The sequence below is a fragment of the Zosterops lateralis genome (genome assembly GCF_965231275.1).
Source record: "Zosterops lateralis genome assembly, chromosome: 11".
Taxonomy (NCBI): Eukaryota; Metazoa; Chordata; class Aves; order Passeriformes; family Zosteropidae; genus Zosterops; species Zosterops lateralis.
This window is the reverse complement of record NC_139771.1, coordinates 12,854,365-12,874,390: the sequence shown is the minus strand read 5'-3', so window position 1 is coordinate 12,874,390 and position 20,026 is coordinate 12,854,365. Positions and strand designations below refer to the sequence as shown.

The following is a 20,026-nucleotide window of genomic DNA, read 5'->3' as shown; positions in this document are numbered from 1 at the left end:
CGGCGCGGCACAGACACAGGCACAGGCACGGCTCAGCACAGCTCTAGCACGACGGCCCGTCCCTGCCGGCAGCGGGGGCACCAACCCAGGTACCAGGGGGTTCGGCTGCTGGGGCTCGGCTCCACCGGAACGTCCCACCCGCGATTCCCAGCCGGGGGCAGAGGGGGCTCAGCCCTCATCCTGCCCCGCCGGGGGCTTCCTCCTCGGTGTTATTTCGGTGCCGACGCTCGCGAGGAGTGGGCCGGGTTATTTATAGCGAGCGGCGCCCCCGGCTGCGCGGCTCGCCCGCGCCGCCCCCCACCCGGCCCCGCTGCCCCCGCCCGCAGCCCAGAGAGGAGGCAGGAGAGGGCACAGCTCGGGTCGTTTACTGCAGAGACTCGCCCAAGACCCCGCACCCCCCAGCCCCAGGCAGGGGGGGCTGGCGGCGGGCGCTGGGGGCAGCAGGTGCCCGCACCAAGAAGAGGGTCCCAGGACTCTGCTGGGGGACGCGCCAGCCCCAGTTCTCCAGGCAGTGGTCTGGGAACGCCGTGTTCAGAGGGTGCTGCTGCCTCTCAGTCCCACGCCCCGCACGAACTGCTCGAGGAGGCCACCGATGGCCCCCGAGGGGCTGGGGGGCACGGCCTTTAGGCCGATGGTCCGGCTGTAGCTTGCCAGAAAGGCAGAACGCACTTCCTCCAGACGGGACTCACGGTCACTCGCTGACACCAGTCTAGGAGAGAGAAGGGGAGGTCAGTGACTGCAGCCATCCCTCTCCACATCCCAGCTCTCACTCCTTAGATAGGGCTGTGGTGCTCAACGGGCTGCAGTGGCTAAGGCAGTGCAAGCCCCAAAAGGCTCTGTCCACAGTGCTAGTGGCAGCTGGTGCCACAGCCTCCTCATCCAACCCACAGAGCCACTTGCAGCCTGCCTTCTGCTCCTCACGGAGTTTCCTCCTTCATACACTGTCCCGTTTCTCCCACCACCATGGTGCTCATAAGGTTGCAGTTCATAAACAAACTGGTGCTTTGGCCAAGTGGGTGCTGACATGAGTTCCTGCACCAGCTCCCTCCCCTCCTCACGCAGATGAAGCCTGTCCACATGTGCTGTGCCTGGACAGTCACTTCCAACCTATTTGCAACCATCCCTTCACTTGCAGCAGTCCCAGCCTCGTGTACTTGTGCCAGCACAGACAGCTCTGTGGAAGGATGAGAGGGAGCAGACAAGGTGACTAAAGCCCCAAGGAACACTCTAGCCAGAGGAAGAGGAGAGCTGAGCAGCGCTTTACTTCTGCTTCCCAGCATGGCTGCTCTCGGCAAACAGGAGCAGAGTAGGGCATGACTTCCCATGGGACCTGCTCTCCTCTCCTGCTGATCCACACACCTGGTTAGGGACAGGGGCAAAACAGCAGAAGGAAGGCGAGACTTCAGCTGAGGGAGCAGGGGAAAGCAAGACTGGAGCCCAGAGGCAACTATTCCAAGCTCTCCAGCCTAAAACGATCCTTACTGTGGTGCCTCTGCAACATGCCAGTGGTTCCCAGAGAGATTAAGACATTCCTCAAAGGTCACTCCAAGGGCACAGTGCGAACCTTCGCCATAAAAAATTCTCTTTAATCTTCCAGCGCCTGGGCTGGCTATAAATTGGCACAGCTCATCTGAATGGAAGTGTTAACCACCCACAGCCAACAGCTTCGGTCCGGAAACAGCAGCAAGAGGATATGGTGGGAGGCCTATAAACAGCAAGCGATGCCGAGGCAGCCAACCAGGCCGCTGTTTACTGTGTCTGATAATAAAGAGAAGCCAGAGGGCAAAAAAAGGCAACAACATATCTAAACACATTAGTGATGCTTTTTGGCAACCTAATTAGGACGTGGAACTCGCAAACCTGCTAGCATTTAAAATAAACTCAGTGAAGGCAGGACTTACTTGCACCCGAGTACAGCGATCTCAGATGTCACACGCAGAGGTAAGCGAGGGCGTGCAGCAGTTAGGTCCCATGTCTTGTGGCTCTCACACCTCTTTACAGGGCAGATTTTGTATTTGGGTTTTTCAGTTTGTTCTATGGAGTGAGACACTCCAAGACATAGGGTCAAACAGCCAGCCACTGCTCCACACCAAGCCCTGCAGACCGGCTGCAGCATTTCACCCTGAACTATTCACCGCGGAGGCAGGTCGTGCTGCCTTGCCAAATCCACGGCACTCTGCCCCGCTACACTTCCTACAGCCTGCCCGCTCGCCTGCAGCCTGGGGTGCGGGATGAGAGGAGGCTGTCAAAGCCCCAGCTCGAAGTAAGCCCTGACAAGCCCCACACAAGCACAAGAAGTAGGCTGTGAAAAGCATACCTTCATCGAGCTGCTGCCAGTGAAGATGCAAAGTGGGAACTTAAATGGAATTAAAAAAAAAAAAAAATCATACAGTGTCAGGCTGCAAAAACTGGGATAAAACCACAATGGAGTCCTAAGCAAACAGGGCTGATGCAGAGCAGAGAGAGGATGGAGGCTCTGGGTTAAGCTCAACACAACACTGCTGGGAACTCTTCCTCCTTTCAACGCAGTGCTTCGCCCCAGCATCTTCAGTTGAGCAGTCCCCAGCCCCCAAGCTCCCCACAGCTTTAGTGAATCCGTGAACAGGGCAGAGCACCCACAGGACAAACACAACCACTCTTCTCCTCCTTTTGAATCCACTGCTCCAAGCAGTCACTCTCCAAACTGCATAAGCATATCAACTTTGATTCATGTTTCTCTACTGAATTCCCTATTCTGACATCGGATCCAACTCCAAGGGCAGCGACAACTTGCTGGTGATCAGCAGTGGCCAAGCACAGCCAGGCTCAGGACACAGTAAAGAAGTGACTATTCATAGCTGTCCATCCTTCCATCCCTTCTCCTTTGCCCATCTCCAAACTACTGCAGGAGCAGCTCAGTGTGTCCTCAGGAAAGGAGAAGAACAAATCTTGGTCAGGCCATGTCCAACATCTTCTTGCAATGTTTTGATGTGTCAATTCATGGATCTTGTAGCTTCACTGTAACTTGAGGGCAGCTGCTCTGCTCTGTTCAGCAGCACAGCATGCAGCCACATGAGACAGAGCCAGGGCAGGCAGCCTGTCTCACAGGAGCCACACGTCATGTTGCTTGCCCTCTGCCTCCAAAGCACATACTCAGATCTCAGTAAGGGACTGAGCATCTGGCAGCACAGCTCTAGTATTGCTTGCTAGCAGCAACCCCTGATCTGCCATTTCAGTTTCTTGATGGAGAGTTTGCAGCCTGAAGGCACAAACTAAGGTTCTCCTCTAACAGCAATTAAAGCATATCTCCAGTCTTTCAAGTTTCCAGAGGTGGATTTCTATTTGGGGAGGAACATTTGCCTCCCAGCCGTTTCACATGGCAGGATGTGGCAGGACACAGGGTCTCTGTGGCTCTGCACTGGCCAGGCAAAGCACCTGCAAATGATGCTGCACAAGGCCAGACAAAAATTTGGGTTACAGAAGGAAAGTCTTTCTCTTACTCCAACAAGGATCTGACCCCAGTGGGGAGATGTAGGTGAGCAAAATCGAAAAGCAAAAAATCTGGGTTACCAGTCCTGTCCTGACAAACATGAATCCTCACCTGCACCCAATTATGCCCAAATTCAGCATCTTTGAAGAAGAGAGAAAAAACTCTTCTTACTACAGAAAGCAAAGAGCTCCCCCATCATTAGGCAGAGAAAGTGCCACTTTCTTTCTGTGTTCAGCATAAGCAAAGAGTGCTCAGGGACTGAGTTTGTGGATAGAAAACATCAAGGCAGAGAAGATGGAACAGTTTGTTATGGGCTCTCGGGCTTCTCCAAAAGTGCCAGAGTGATAAAGTTGCAGTAGCTCGCAGGCAGCCAAGAGACCCAAGGAGAGATCCTGCATTTGAGACACTTACAGGCAAGTGCTAGAGAACTCATCCGGGAAGCTGCAAGGGAGAGAGGCGTCTGCGTTCAGGATTGCCTGCTCCCGAATACTGCCACACCCTGTCACCATCTGCCAGCTGCCAAAGTCTGTGGAAACGGAAGATCCGGGCAGAGAATGGTCCGCCGATCTGGGGCAGAGAGAGAGGGAGACGGCGCCATCAGTCAGATCATTCAGCCACATGCTTTTCGCTGGCGCTACCGCCAGGGACCTGCCGGGCGGACAGCCAGCAGCGCCTGTGCCAGCACTGTTGACATTCAGGGACCAGGGTGCAACATGCAGCTCGGGCTGGGCCCCAGACCAAGCCTTTCCTTTGAAAGTGAAGAGAGAGCCAAGCTGGCTGGGGCCAACAAAGCAGCAGGAGCACACCAGGAGCTGGACTGGAGAGAGCCAACACGAAGCAGATGGCCATGCAGAACTGAGAGACCCATTAGTGGGATGGAACAGCACATCCCGCCCTGAATCCTTCACAGATGTGAAAGCTGTGCTGTACAAGGGACATTCCCCTGTTGCTTGTTGTAGCTCTTAGCACATCCCAGGGCAGCAGGGCAAGTCAAGGCTGTGACTTGGTTAGTGCTGGGAAAGACTTACAGATCTTTGTCCTGGCAGCAGTTAGAAAGCAGATCACTCCTGAGCCATTACCACCAGATCTGAACAGAGCCAACGCTCAAGGTGTACCCAGGACACCTACCCCCAGTACCTGAACATCTCTTAATTTCTGTGTTAAAGAAAGGGCTGTGCCAGAAATGAGACAGAAGATCTTTAGCACAGGCTAAATAGCCAAGGAAGGATAATTGTTGGATGCATGCAATTTCCCACTAGGAAAGAAAGAAGCATGAAACATGGTAAGTGAATCTGAGGAGTCCCTCCAAAATCTCAGACAAGAGGGCACAATCACTTGAGACAAACCCAGAGCTCTTGGCTTCCAAGGGAGCAAGCAATTATTAAGCCTTGCTGCACAGCAGAGTGTACATAGCTGGAAGCACAGCCTGTGGCAGAGCTGCTCAATTACACACTACCAAGATCTTCTGGATAATTTATCTGAGTTCTGCTGGGCAGAGAGCAGTGCTCCAGCTCTGCTGGGCCAGGTACTTGCACGCTGTCTTCACAGCTAAGAATAGCAGTGGCGCACTGCAGCTGCTCCCCAAGGGACCAAGAGAACAGCCAGAAAGACAGGCTCTCCCACAGCAAGAAGGACCTGAGTTAGACTGGAAGACAAGGGTGGGAAGAGATGCACAGCAGGAAATCTATTTGCAATCTCGATCTAATTCTAGGCCTGCCATTTAATTAGTCTGATCAATACAGCCAAGTTTGAGCAATGTGAAATGTGGTCCTGAGCTGGCTGTGTAAGCACAGAAAGGGAGTCACACAATTCCCTGCAGATCAGCTTCCCATCATGGCTGCAGTTTGGGGGTAATACCCCTGTCTGGTAGCTCAGGCTCTGAAAGGAAATCACAGCAGAAATCAGGAAGAGCAGAGCTTCACCTGTCTCACACAGATTTTGTTCTTTGGCTGCTCAATGAACTGAGGAGTGAGGGTCTGAGTATTGGGAGAACCCTGCCTTGCAAAATGGTGTTTTTCCTGGGGTACGTAATGCCAAAGTAAGAACGAGGACACTTCACTGAAAGCAAAAGCAAAGCATATACTGTTAGAAAGACTTTCAGGAAATCAGTCAGGGATAACCTTCCCTGGAAAGCAAGGAATTTATAAGGGAAGGAGAGCAGCTGTTCAGTGACATCTACTTCTCTCCATGCCTTTGGAAGATAAAGTGGAGGAAGTCAGTGTGAAGGAGAGCAGGCAGAGTGTTTGGGCCCACAGCACAGTGCCACGATGGAAGCACAGTGGGAATAGTGCAGGATGCCAGAGAGAAGCATGGAGGAATGCTGCTTCAGTGCAGAGTGAAGAGGAAGATGTCACCTCCCTGAGAGCACAGCACAGCCAGACAGGAAAAACACGAGTGTCACACATAGTGACAAGAAATTGAGCTAAAGGAGTAAAGAGATCTGTAGGCAATAGGCTTGGGCTGAAAGTAGGCAGAGACAGGATTCTGCCAGAAAAAGTAATGAGTTGCTGAACAGAGGACAGGTTTGTGGCCAGATAGAAACAAAGGGTTTGGAGAGGGCAAGCATGAATGGCAGAGGAGAGCCTGGACTATAGCAAGATCTCCAGGTGAAGAGTTCTGAGAGCAGAGTTTTACAGCTCTTGCAAAGGGAGAGTAGTATCTGGAGCCTGCTCGGGAGACTTCGCCAACATAGCAAGCCATGATCTGTGGCATCGGGGACAGCAAAAATGTCCCTCTGCCCAATATCATCAACCACACCAGTCAGATAAGTCTGTGCTAAAGAAGGTGAACAGAAAATGATTTTTTGCTTTGGGTGTATGGCCCCAGCTTCCAGCTGCTGGTCACCTTCCATGGTTGTCAGCTAATATTATACTGATCTTATGCCACTTCTTGGAGGTGGATCAAGTTATCTCTTGAATTCTGCCATGGATAGGCTGATAAAAGCACTGTGCATCTCCTGCAGGACTGACTTGGTGACTCTCTAGTCCTCCAGCCCTTCCTGGGGTGCCCAACCCTGTCAAGCAGCTGTGCAAACTTAGTAAGGTTTCATCTAATGCAACAACTCTAGGGTTTAGGAGTTCAAGGCAGTCACTTCTGTGTCTTGCCTCCAGGCATCAGAATAAACACTTGTTGATTAACTGAATGAACTGATTGACTCTGCAATGAGTCTAGGTAGTTTCTTTCCTGGCCCAGAGATCTGAGCCTGGCCAGCAGAGCTAAGATACTGCGGCTCTACCCCTTCTATCCCCAAAGCCTTCTCAAGGGAGGCTCCTGAGGAAACCTCACAATCAATAAGCATCTTGAAGAGCCTCAAGAGACAGCAGAGGCCAAGCTTGGGAAGACACAGCATGGGAAATTTCATGTTCGCACTGCAACGGCAGCAGAGCTTCTTAGAAGTTGAGCTTGGCTTGAGACCAAGACTAGATGTCTGGGGTGACTGCACCCCAAAGCAATCCAGTCAGTGCTAGAGGTGAAAGTCTTTCTGTAATTTCTACCCTGAATACTTCTTGTAAAGTCTTACTGCAGTGGCCCCAAAAGAGCCTCAGTTAGGCTGTTGGAACAAGCTGGAACTGCTGGGACACCAGAACCAATTCCCAAGTCTTAAGGAACAGCGTGACTGCAATACAGGACAGCCATGCCAGAGGCTGGCTAGGAGCAAGGGCAGCACAGAGTCTTGGGAAGCAGCTGGACAACAACAGCAAAGCTGACATGGTTAGTGGAGATGAGATGCAGCCAGTCTTCAAGTCGCTGTCTCTGCCACAGACATCTAATGGCAGACAGAAAAAGAATCAAAGTGAGCTTCACACACCCACCTCTTCAGGTCCACGAGTGGGAAGAAACTCCCTCAAAAGTGCAAGATTAACTAAATTAGATTAGCAAAACAGAGATGAGCTGCAAGCTGTTCCTTCACACAAGAAGGGACCTCTCACAGGCCATAAACTGGCAGCTCCTAACCTGGAATGGTTCCTTTTAATTAGGTCAGTGCTTCCCATGCAACATGCTGCACAAGACAGAGTATTTCAGAGCACATGGACACTCACTTGCCTGCCAGAGAAGAGTCAATACTGGAGGCAGAGCAGGGATCCTTCTCTTTCTTAATACGTAACTGAGATGAGTGCCAAGTGCCAGCAGCTAGGCTCCCATCCTGTCCCTGCTCACCTGACATATTTCCACACACCTAGGACTATTTGGGAAGCAGCTCATTTGCCAGCATATGCTCTTGCCTCAAACTGAAGCATTAAGTAGGTTCTGTATGTACAAGCAGACTGTGGCAACCTGGAGTAAAGGGCAGCCCTTCCCACCTTTGCGTGGGAAATGTTGGCAAGGAGTCTGGCACCCTGCCAAGAACTGTGAGCCCTGGCTGAATCCCAGACAGTTATCTACAGGCTGGGATAGTGCCCGAGCAGCCTGTTCTCTGTCAGCACCGTTTCTGATTGCAGCACATAGTCATGTGCCAGCCAGCAAGCCCACTTTGTGGCATGGCCATGCAATAATTCCAGCAAACATTCCTGTAAACAATTCCTCTCCTGCTGTGGTCACTATCCCAGGCTGTCACATTGCAGGTACACCTTCTGAGTGAGGTGGCCATAACGAGCAAGACACACAGTACACACACAGTCTTCTCACTACCAACAAAACACCCAAAGCCAAGGGGCAGTAGTTTCTCTGTTGCACTCTGCTTTCACTGTGCTCCCTCCAGACTCACAGCTCAGCCATCTGCAGCCCTTAAGTAAGGGAGTTCTCTGTGACTGCTGGTCAAAGCAAATAGTCTGCAATTTAACTCCTCCAGATCTCAACTCTCTAGATCACAGTACTTTGGGTTTTGTTTAATTGACTTAGCAAAAGCACATTCAACCAAAGATTATCCAGCTACTAATCCACATTAGTGCTATGTAGACACACACTAAATCCCCGACACAGAAACAGATTTTTTTTTGCAGTGTCATGGGACATTTAGACTGCTAGTGTCAAATGCAAATACAGGAAAAGGTCTGTAAACTGCAACCCCATCACATGCAGGGGGTTCAATCTGAGGCACATTGACTGCCACACTCAGAGCTCTCTGCAGAACAAGCAGCACCTTGTCCTATTCTGCAAATAGTCTATGCAATATTCTCCTGTGTGTTTGTCCTCTGCAGATGTGATCTTACCATCATGGAACAAGCTAGAAAGACTAGTGGAGTTACCTTTGTACTGTTTTGCCTAACAAGAACTATCCTGGGATTTACAGGTACCCAGGGCCTCTGGATCAGAGCAAGATTCACAAGATGGGCTGGTAATGTGAGAGCAGCACCCTGTTGGCATTGCCTGGCCAGGAGAGGGGCTTGGCTCCTAATGTCTGACTGGGTATTTGTGACCCCATCTTTTAGGACAGCTCAGTTTCCCCACTCCCAGGCCCTGGTCATGTCTCCTGCTGACTTGTCTTTCTCTTCCCTCCAGAGCTCCCCTGCCTGCCAGCACCTGGACTGGGCTGTTGACCTGAACTACCTGAAGGATACCTGCTGGCATTTTACAAGCAACCATTTTAACCACTGCAGCAGCAGTTGAGGAAAGTGTTTTGTTGCTATGGCCACAGAAACAAGATTAGGAAGTCAAGTACAGTGGTTTCTTCACCTCAAGAGTCTTGGGTGTTGACCTGCCAGCAGCACTGCAGGAATGAAGGTATTTTTGGCATCCTGATCAACCTCTGTGCTCCTGCTTTTCCATCTTAGTACAACAATTCTTCAGGAGGCAAAGAGACAGAATTTACCTCTTCCTTCCATCACAGTCCTCCACCCAAAATGGGATTCATTGTTTCCTTCAGGGTAGAAAATGGTGGCTGAAGGTACTGTGTTATCTACCAGACCAATTCAGACTAACACAGTTGACACAGGGAGACAAAGGCCAAGTGGCATGACAGAACCTCTTTCAGGAGAAAACACACCGTGCTTAGAACCCAGAAACTGCAACCCATGACAGTGTCTGATAAGGCAACCCTAACCCTCACTATAGTGCTTTTCTGCCTACTCCTGTTTCTCCTCTTTGCTCTTGCAGAGCAGTCTGGCTGAAGCATTACAAGCTGCTCCTTCCTGAGCACTGCTACTAGCAAGCACTGAACAGACTGTCAGGCCTTGGGAATGGCATGGGACCACACACAGGAATTGTGGCACTACCACTGTGAACAAAGTAGCTCCCAAGACAAGCTGGTTTTTTTCCAGTATTTTCTTCTCTTCTTGGAAGATTCTTTTCATCTTCCAGAAAATGCAGAGGTTGGCCCCAGCAACAATTCAAACCCCTCCTATTGATGTTTTTCCCTGAGGAGAACAGTTAGCATCATTTATGAAAACTGTCAGACACTGGGGTGTTTCTTTGGAATTGAGAGAGACTTGTTAAGAAAGTTTATAAGTTTTCAATGCTTTGCTTGTTTGTCATTTTATTTTCCATATGATGAGAGAGTACTCAGATTTGGCTGGTGGCTGATTCAGAATCACTAGAAAAAGACTCATCAGAAAACCTGCAAAGGCTACACAAGCATTTGAAGCTGTTAACAGACCTCTTATCTCAGAGTCTCTTTATTCCATGTTGGCCTAAACACATGGTGTTTGCTCCACATGCTCTGTTCTTTCTTCCCTAGGCCAGCTCACCGCTCGACTCTGCCCTATCGCAGCGTCAGACTCCAGAAGGGTGCCTTTGTTATGGTGTGAGATTAGGCTCAGGTCCAGGGTCCCCATTCCCCAGCAGGAACACACAGCCTTCCAGGCAGAATCCTTTGTGCTGGCACAGTGCTCGCAGCTTGCTCCCACCTCTGCTTGCCACCAGCACCCAGTTTTTTCCAACCTGCGTCAGCAGGAGGGTCAGGAGGTGAAAAGGGGGACAGGACAGATGCAGAGTGAGGTCTGCTCGGTTTGAAAAGCTTTCTTCCCCAAACGCCACAGACATTTCAAATCCTGGTGGATGCGTTAGACAGAGAAAGTGCCGTAGCTGCAAGCATGCAGGATGCAGAGATGCCAGAGCTCAGACTTGAAGCATGCACTGAGGACAGGCATTAGACAGCTGGATGTTATCAGCCCAGTTCCTCGCTCTTCTAAGGGCTCAGGCAGGAGTGTCTGTGTTTAACAGCAGCATTTCACACAAAGTGAGACTAGAGAGGAACAGGCCTCCCAAGGTTTGTCCATAGATACAAACACTAGTGCTCCAGTGTTTCAAGAGCCACACAAGTGCAGCCCTGCACTCCCTTTACCAGACACTCATTTTGCTGAGAAATGCCTTGCTCTGTCCCATCTCACCTGGATCTGGGCACTTCTAGCGGGCTGCTTCCAATCCTCAGGAAGTTATCAGAATGGGTTGATGAGGAGGAGCTGGAGGACTTGACTTCAACCATCCCCGTGGAAGGCAGCCTGTCTTCAGACTGCTGTGCTCTGCTCCAGAGCACGGCTTGCGGTGACGATGCACAGCTCTTCCTCCTGAGGGATAGAAGACGTGGGTGAGTAAGCTGACTTTTCTATGTACTCCAACTAGGAAGCCTTTTCACCAAAGGCTGGAGGTTTAGCCCAGCAGCTACAAGCTCTTGTTTCCACTAAACCCGCCCTCCTCCCTCCCAAGGAACCATGAGTCACGGGTAAATGCTCAGGGAGGGGGTACACGGAGCTCAACCCATCTTAGCCCATTCTTTTATAGATCACCATCCACGTGACCTGGAAATCAGAGACGGGAGAATGCATCAGCCCACACACACACAGCGATTGCTTTGTTTAGTCTAGCAGCAAAAATGCCTTGAGCAAGGGGCCTCCCAGTAGGGAAAGACCATTTCAATCTGCTCAAACTCCACAGTGCGTATCAGCCCAGGTGGGCGTTCCTGCGCACCGAGGGCGACAGGGACACACCACCAGTGTTATTTTCCCTTGTAGCAATTCTCTTTGGGCACTGCTGACCACGCTTCTGACCATGTGCTTACAGCTGACAGTCACTTCAGATGTAGGTACACTTCAGCTCTCTCTCTCTGTCTACGCTGAGAGCCCAAAACTGCTCTGGCTTATTTCCTAGCCAGCACATTCAGGCTCAGTCATGATTCACTGTCCATTGCTGTATCAGGCCTTAGCTCATGATACCATCCAACTACACCACTATATGCCAAACAACTACACATTTGGGACTAATTCACATCACTGCTGGCCCACGTTCAGAAGATTTTCCTTCTTATGTCAGTTGCTTGGTTTTGACCTGGAAGAGTGCCAAGAATTTCCCCCCTTCCAAGACCAAAATGAACTGGACAAAGATCTCCCTATGTACAAAAGTAAAAAAAGGAAAGTTCTAAAGCAAATAAACTCAAGGGGAAGAGATGTTATTCTTCCTAAAACATGGAAGGCCATCTCAGCTTTGAGATCTCAAGCACTGTTAGCAAGTGCAGCTAAAGACAAGCTCATTGTACAGTGGAAAGTGCGATATCCTCTCTTCATTTCTTGAAGGGTGTCCACCCTCAAACATCACACCACAGCCTCTCTTAAGCTTTATTCATCTCATGTTATCATAGCTGCCAACATCTCCAAGTACAGCCTGCAGAAACAGGTTTGAACAGCTAAAAATCAAATGCCTCTCCCTGCACAGAGATTGTGAGGCCACCTGTTTTCAGCGCAACACAACAAAGTACATCCCCTCATGTTATGCACAGCCCAGCTCATCCAGCTTGTAGCAAGCCCTATGTATTCTCCAGACTACAGAGCCACAACACCCTACAGTAAAACATCCATGACCAGTCTGCTCACTGAGCACTCATGGCAACGCTCAAAACCTTCCCCTCTCCCAGGCTCATGCCCCCCAGCATGGTCCAAACCATCCCTGTGGAGCAGCTGCTAGCCCCAACACAGCCTGATGTTTCCCACAGAAATAAAAGCAACCCAGAGTTAGGAGACACATTGCAAAATCAAGTCTTGATCCACACAAACGCAGCTATCTCCTCTAGCATGCTCTGGTCACTTCTCACCTTGTAAAAAGCACACAGAGGTTCTGTGCAGCAGAATCGAGTCTGTGTGTCCTGAGCACTCAGAGCAATATAAATGCTTCCAGTTCACTACCCTGCAGCCCTGCAGGTGGAAAGCTGTTCTCTATTTTATGCGGTTGCTCTGATGGGGATAGGTAGGTCTGTGTGTTAGAGGACTCCATGTTGCACACTTGCAAAGAGTTTGAGACTCTCAATCTCCATTTTGTGATTCTGCAGGGATATTCTCCGTTCCCTTCTCAGCACTTCAAATTGAATATACAATGTGCTTTAAAAAAGGCTGCTGCCACTAGCATGGCTGCAAGTTCAGTCCCAGAGGACTTCAAATGCCTCCAGCACAACCCAGATTTAATTTAAAATAATTGCAATATAAAATAGCATCTTCAAATGTGCTGAGGGAGAGAAGAGAAAAATTAAACTGAGAGGGGCAACCCTACAGCAAGACTCTGAAATCCCCAAACAGCACCAGAAACTCCACAACCAAGTCCAACACCTGTCCCAGAGCAGCAGAGTTGCCAGACACCTTCCCTGCTTCCAGACAGCCACCTGCATCCCCAGGCAAGTCCTGTGTGACCCTCTATCAAGAGGCAGTACTGAAAGTTCTGTATTCTCCCCTGGAAATGTTTCTAAGAAAGCTGCAGACAGGAACCTGCTTTCAGCTCACATGCCTCATGCTGGCAGAGGGGCTAAAATTTAGAGAGAATTCTTGGCCATCCAGCAATCTGCACTGATTGCAGACGCTCCCTGCGCATAATGTCTTTCCTAAACTCTGATTAAGCTTCATTTTAGGGCAGCTAAACCATCTCTGCTTTTCCCTGGGGAGGCTGATGTCAAATGTAATTTTTCTGGTAGTTTGGAACCATCTTTTAAAAGTAATGGAATCCTTTGTGGATGAAGTTTAACAGTGAAACGGGTGAAAATGAATTAAATGTGCTTTACTCTCATCTATGTACAAACTTAGGAGCATCCCTCCAGAAGCCTGACAGCCCTTTTACATGGACTGGCCTCCAATTTTTGGAGTTGCAGCAAAGCTTCTGACAGCCAAATTCTTTCCCCTGCACTGCAAGGAATTCATTCTACAGAGAGCAGACCTGGAGGGCAAGACACTTCAGAAATATTTTTTCTATCAGGCCCAGAGCGAAATGTTTTGTTCAGCCCACCAAGTGGTTATCTCCTCACCATGCTGCTTGAGTCTGTGTTCCTGCTGTCATCAGCTCTACTGCTTCATAAGTAAAGCTCCCAGCTGCTCCAGGGGAACTTTCCATCCCCAGGGAGAAGTCACTGCTCAGGCTTGTGGTGCTGCCTCGGTCTTTCTGCTCTAGAGAGAAGAAAACAGAGCTACCTGAAGACCAGCTTGGTTTCACTCAATTTCTCTCCCTTTAAGCAATACATTTCCCTGTGCCCTGTGTCCTTGCAAGGCCCCACAGGCAGCTTGCCCATTTGGGGTCATCCTGAAGCTGAGAGCCCAAGCCCACAAGCAATGAACCATTAGCAGCACCCAGGGGCACTGACGCTTGACAGCAGCACTCACTGAGCATGCAGATCTCTTCCAGGGTGAAGCCAGGTGGCAAACTCTTCCTTCTGGGGAAGGAAACACAATGTTACCTCAGGTACACTTCAGGGCAGCCTGGAGGCTGGCCATGGCCAGGTCTCTGTCACACACAGCAGATCAGAGTACTGGGGAATTAGCTATACAGGGGCAGAAGGGAGAGGATGGGCCAGTGTGCACTGACTCCTAGCAGTCCCACCCCAAACTCCCTAGGCTTTGAGAAGGTGGCAACAGGCAACGCTGCACATGATGTGCTTATTCAGAGCATCCATGGTGGGCTTTACTTCTTTCTGTCCCTCCTCAAGTAAGAAAGGTTTATGCTGGGAAGTGGGTTAAAAACCAGCCACCCCTCTGTCCCCACCAGTGCCTGATGGAGCTTGCTGTGCAGCCTGCTTGAGCCAGAGCACACATCTCTGGGTTCATCTGTGCTAAGGCAGCCACGGACAGTCATTAAACAGAAAGCACATTTCAGCATGGACAGTTTTTCAGAGCACAGCGTAGCACCTCACAAGCCTCGGCCCCGTTTTGCAGCCTTCAGAGTGCAGAATAAATTAAAGAAAACTGGGCCAGGACACCAGGGCTTCCATCTCCCCTAAGAAGCAGCACTAACAAGCTCCCTGGCTCTGTAGCCCATGCAGCAGCAAGCACAGGCTCCTTACCTCTGTGACTTCAGAGCAGAGAACTCCTCAGAGGTGATGTGCTTCAGAAAATTGAAGCAGAAAAAGAAAATCTGAGCAAAGGGAAAGAGAAGAGCAGTTCAGGAATGAACCCGAGGCTCCATGCAGCCACTTATCTTGGTGAGGAGGTGCTGGCAGGAAGGAGATAGCAAAAAATCTGCAGCTACCAGTCTCCAGTGTGCCATGGGCTGCCACCATCCTATCCCAGACCTTCTCTTTCATGTAAACTGCCCTCTCTGCTCCCTGCCATGGGGAGGCCCAAAAAGGAAGGGGAACAAGAAGTCTCCTTATCAATACCTTGCACACATGCTGCAAGCCCACAGCAGTTACTTCTGCCATCGGTGCAGAATGGAACAGAGATGGCAACAGCTGCTTATACACTCAGGTAAGCAGCAAACCCAGCAGGACTTGCACAGTTAGAGCCACATGCTCCACCTCAGCAGAGCAGTACATCTGGAAACGTGAGGTACCTATAGTATTTGTGGCCCCAAGCTCGTGCCCTGCCTCACCCCAGTCTGCTCTGCATCATTCACCCCACTGTACCTCTGCCACCCACCTCACCCACTCATGCAGAGCTGTGCCCTTCTCCTGGGAGAAGTGGGGTACAGGGAGTGCCAGAGGCAGCCAGGCACCCCCTCTCCTGCTGCAGCTATTGACTCCACCCATGACCAAGCAGGCACCAGAGCAGAGCTCTCAGGCTTGAGCCAGTAGAACTCCAGGAAAGGAATAAATAGGAAGAATTATACTAAATCTTTCAGGGGATTCTGTACCCCTGAAAGATGGAAAATAGCCCAGGGTCTTGTCTCTGCTATTTGAAGGTAGAAGATTCCTTAGTAAGGTGAGAGCTCAAGGAGCCTGGGAATAGCAACAGGGTTAGAAACACACCCCACCTCTTTTCTAGTCAGAGGAATTTTTTTTTTTTTGCTGTTAAACAGTGAAAGATTTTGAAAATAATTTCTTTCACTAATTTCAAGTGTGTCCCAAACCCATGTGTGCACTCACAGACACATACCACCAAATTCACACACTGGAACCAGCACAAGCTGCTCCATGAACCTGTGATGATATGCAAGCCACATGCAGCTGCAGCACCCAGGCAGGAGGGCTGGCACTCAGGACAAGCACACAAGACTATCCAGCTTTATCTTTAAGGAGTCACACACCTTAAGCATTCTTCTCACTGCTGAGCTGAACAGCAAGTCCTAGCACCCCCTGACATAGGCCCTGAACACTAATGGCACAGGAGAGAAACTGGCAGGAGTGACATCCCCCCAACAAAACTGTAGCCTGAGAGAGAAGTAACCCCACAACTTATGCATCTCCAAGTGACAGGGCAAGGCTCTTACCTTGTATTTCCAGCACTCAAACAATCTTTTTAGAGCCCAGCCACACCACTGATACTATCAGGAGCAGGCAGGGAATGCTGCTACCATAAACAGATATCCTGAGAACACAAAGCAGTGCTCAGCCACTGCCTTGGACCCAACACTCACCTCTTCTCCTTTACTGAGTCGATCGACTAACATGTGCCTGGAAAGAGAGCAAGAGAAGCTCAGTCACATGCCAGAATCAGCAGAAGAGTACAAGCTGTCAAGATCAGCCAGATGCCTGAGCTCTCAGGTAAACAAAAAGGCACCAGCTCCTCTTGTCACAGCTCACTGGGAGCTGCTCAAACATAACCTTTGTCTCTGAACAAACATCAAAGATGACCCCTCAAGGCTTCTCCCGTGTTGCACGGGGATGCACGTGCCAGTAAAACTTATACCTACCCAAAGAGAAACCAGTCATAGGCCACTGTCAGGTAGAGAATCTCAGACGGCTCCAGGGACACGTGGATCAGCCCATCCTGCAAAGCAAACAACAAAGTCTTCAGGCAGCAGCTCTGGGGACTAGAACTTGGGAATTCATGATGCACTGAAAACTCTCATGGTGATCCGGGGTGCCCATCTTCCTCTATCTGCCTGTGACAGCACGTCTGAAGGAACATTAGGAATATTAACAGCTCCACCACCACTTCCTGTTACAAGTCACTCACCCTCCAAGCAATCAGCCCCAGAAACAGAGGAGGTCAGGCAGGTACTCACAGCCCATAAGGAGAGGCGCAATAAGGAGATGAAGAGAGGCGTTCGATCCCAGCCAGATATACAGTGCACCAGGAGCCCGCTGTCATCTGTTCCAGGGGCAGGAAGGAGAAGGAAAAAAAAGGATGTTGCAATGACAGCAACGACTTCTTTATGGCAAATCTGTAGAGACAAGCTACTCTTCGTACCCACAGCTCAGGCTCGAGAGCAGAGCTCAGCCAGAACATTCTGTCTTAAATAGAGCAGCCAACAAATTGCTCAGAGTGTCCTGGGCTGTCAGCAGCACCAGCTGATGTGCTGTCCTGGTCCTGACAGCTGCTCAGGACACAGAGTCATTAGGTATGAACATCACTTTACTACCCTGAACATACATCTACCCAGCTTATACCCACTATCACAATCTATTCTTACATTGGTGAGAAAACAGCTCCAACTGAACATTTTTTCAGTCTCACTAACCTTTCTGCTGCATATTGAACAGAGGCACACACAAGGCACAAATCCTACACCCTACAGAAAACCTGCAATGTGTCCCAACACAGCTACTGCAGGAGAGTAGAGTTGGCCATGCTGTCAGAGCCAACCATGGCTCCACCCTCAGTGCTAGGTCACAGTGCCACACAGAGATGCCACACAGGGCAACATTTTTCAAAGAGCTGGGGTGTCTGTGATGAAAGGGGGTGGAAGGGGCTCTTAAACAGGCACCAAATGAGATCCCTGGGGAGACAAAACACAGGTAGCCAGAAAAATGAGCAAGAATCAAAAAGCAAAGACACAATGTTCGTTCTCTTCATGTTTAAAGCAGTAAAACAATAGGCTAAGTTTTCAGATATCCCTTCAGGTTCAGGGAGAAAGGATTTTCAAGGCATCAGCAAGTCCCTCTCCAAGAGGGGAGCTGGAGTTCTGAGATGGTAGGACCATCACCCTGTTTTGAAGGGAGAGAATTAAAAGTGATTTCTGTATTGGGAGTTGATCCACAGTGGCACTAATACCATCAGCTATTCTTCCAGGGTCAGTGACTGCTCCAGTTACACTACTGGGAGCAAGGAGTTTACCTTACCATCACTATTGATAATGGAGATCAGCAGCTTCAGGTAGTTCTGTGTCTGTTGTACTAGGTCCCAGCTCTGCAGAAAGAGGAATATTCATGGTAAGGGTCTGTCCACAGCAAAAGGCTGCTCTGCAGTTCAGAGCTGCTCTATCCGGAACAGCAGCAAAGAAGAAATAATCACATGGCCATTCCTCAAAGTGACAGAGTAGCCCTTTGTATCAATCCCCCCATCCTCTGCAAAAGGCACTCGGGGACAAGATACCAGGCAGGCAAATAGAACAATAAAAAGCCATCTCTACTGTATTCCTGGCTGTCAGAGGAGCTGCTTTCCCTGCAGCACCAAAGGTCCAAGCAGCCCATGCTTACTTAGAGAGGCACCAAACACCTGCAGAGCAGTGACCCAGTTCTGCACACATGCACTTTACCAAGAGCCACAATGCAGCCATGTGTACAATGCCAGCAGCACAATAGGATGTGCAGGCCAATGCCAGAGGCCTGCTCCCACAACCCAAGCACTTTGCTCAAAACTCTGTGGTGCTTGAAAATGTCCCCCAGGCTGCTAGCTGACCCTCAACCACACTCCAGACAGGCACTGGACTTCTTCAGTAACCCCCAAATAGCAGCAGAACTACAGACGGGCTCTGAACTCAGGGAACTCCAGGACATACAGGTGAAGAACATCAGAACAAGCCCAAGCTTGTCACTTGACCATCACATCAGAAGCAGATGCAGGGAATTTCAGTGATTTGATCAGAATCAGGACTAGCTCAAGAGAAATAAGATAGCACTGGCAAGGAAAAAGCAGAGTGGGACACATCTCATGGCAGAAATGTTAGTGCTATAAGTAACATGTGACCACAAACAACAGAACCCTTGCCATGTGCTTGGATGTGTGCACATCTGTGTGTAACCACACTGAAGACTAGTGTCAGACAAAGAACATATTGCTCAGCCACAAAGCCTGCAGAGCCACAAAACAGTTGGGAAACAGGAAACACGGTCAGCCTGCAGCAGAAAAACACATAATTACAAAATCTTTTATCTGCCCAATTCAATCCATCTTCTGCTTATTTTAGAAGGCATCATCCAATTATCCAGTCTGATCTCTCTATATCACAAACGAGAAAGTTTTCTTCAGTTGCCCCACGTACAGCCTGAAGCTTCACTTGGCAACATCTTTGCCCAGAGAAGCATCTCAAATAGGGGTGACAGCTCATTACTCTTTTGGCAGCATGTTCCAGCAGATTATCCTCAAAAATAATATCCAAGACTACTTTTCTTTATCTGAAGTCCTGATTTCAGTTGCAGATATTGCTTCCTATGCAGCTCTTCTTCCCCAGATTGAAGAGTGCTTTAGAACTACTATTTTCTCCTTACAAATGTACTTACACATTAATCAAGTCAACCCTCCATCACCTTAGTGATTAGCTAAACAGACTGAGAACTTCAGTTTTGAGTGAAGCATGTTCTCCAGGCCTCAAATAATTTCTGCATCTATTTATTACACCCTCTTCAATTTTTAATATCCTTTTAAAAATACTGGCTGCTCAGTATTCTAGTGAACAAGTTTCTAGCCATACAAAAGCTGTAATTCTATTAGTTCTGCTTCAACTTTTCTGTGATTCTGCTTATGCTGGCACTTAAACAGTATTTACAGCACTGACAACAAACACGGGCCCAGCACAGTGAGCTCTGCTGGTTCTGTGGTGCTTCCAGCCACAGGGTACAATAGTGTGACATGCTCCAGCACAGCCAATCCCCACAAAACCTGGCAGACCCACTGATGTGTGAAATGGCACATACTAATCAGTAGTATAAGGTGATATAAGGTTCATTTGTAAGTATAAGGTTCACTCCCTTGGGGTGAACAAAGGTAGACTTTGGAGCTTGAGCAAATAGAAAAGTTCAATTACTGTTTGCCACACTGTCTATAATAAGGAGTGGAGACCTGCCATTGTCAGTTCTGATTCTGTACTCCTCTCCCATAGGAAGGCACCTTGCATATCCATGAAGAAGGCGCCCAGTCCCTCAGTTCTGCTCACAGAGGAGAAGGTTGAACTCTCTCAAGACTTCCCCCAGCCAAGGCAGTTTGCCATGGCAGATCCATGTCAAGCTGAGACTGAGAAGAGGGAACACTGCTTTCTGTTTCCTTACCTCTGTTAGCAACCTATCTCCCTAATGGATTGCAAATTTTTGAAAGCTACAGAAAAAAAGATTGACTTTAC

General features: G+C 49.5%; 1 protein-coding gene across 3 annotated transcripts in view; it reads right to left on the bottom strand.

Annotated features, from left to right (window-relative positions):
- Positions 1-373: 373 nt before the first annotated feature.
- Positions 374-20,026, bottom strand: part of MTMR14 (myotubularin related protein 14) — a 31,746-nt gene continuing 12,093 nt past the window's right edge. The window contains exons 9-18 of one of the 3 annotated variants that reach the window (XM_083869227.1): positions 17,811-17,877; positions 16,754-16,839; positions 16,439-16,515; positions 16,163-16,199; positions 14,652-14,722; positions 13,975-14,024; positions 13,623-13,761; positions 10,735-10,911; positions 3,881-4,036; positions 374-709 (exon numbers count right to left, since the gene is read on the bottom strand). In XM_083869227.1, coding sequence (XP_083725353.1) covers positions 532-709; positions 3,881-4,036; positions 10,735-10,911; positions 13,623-13,761; positions 13,975-14,024; positions 14,652-14,722; positions 16,163-16,199; positions 16,439-16,515; positions 16,754-16,839; positions 17,811-17,877 — 1,038 coding nt within the window. In that variant the 3' untranslated portion in view covers positions 374-531. Of the gene's footprint in view, positions 710-3,880; positions 4,037-9,949; positions 10,286-10,734; positions 10,912-13,622; positions 13,762-13,974; positions 14,025-14,651; positions 14,723-16,162; positions 16,200-16,438; positions 16,516-16,753; positions 16,840-17,810; positions 17,878-20,026 lie in introns of those variants that run through there. The other 2 variants (XM_083869229.1, XM_083869228.1) reach the window with 2 other exon arrangements.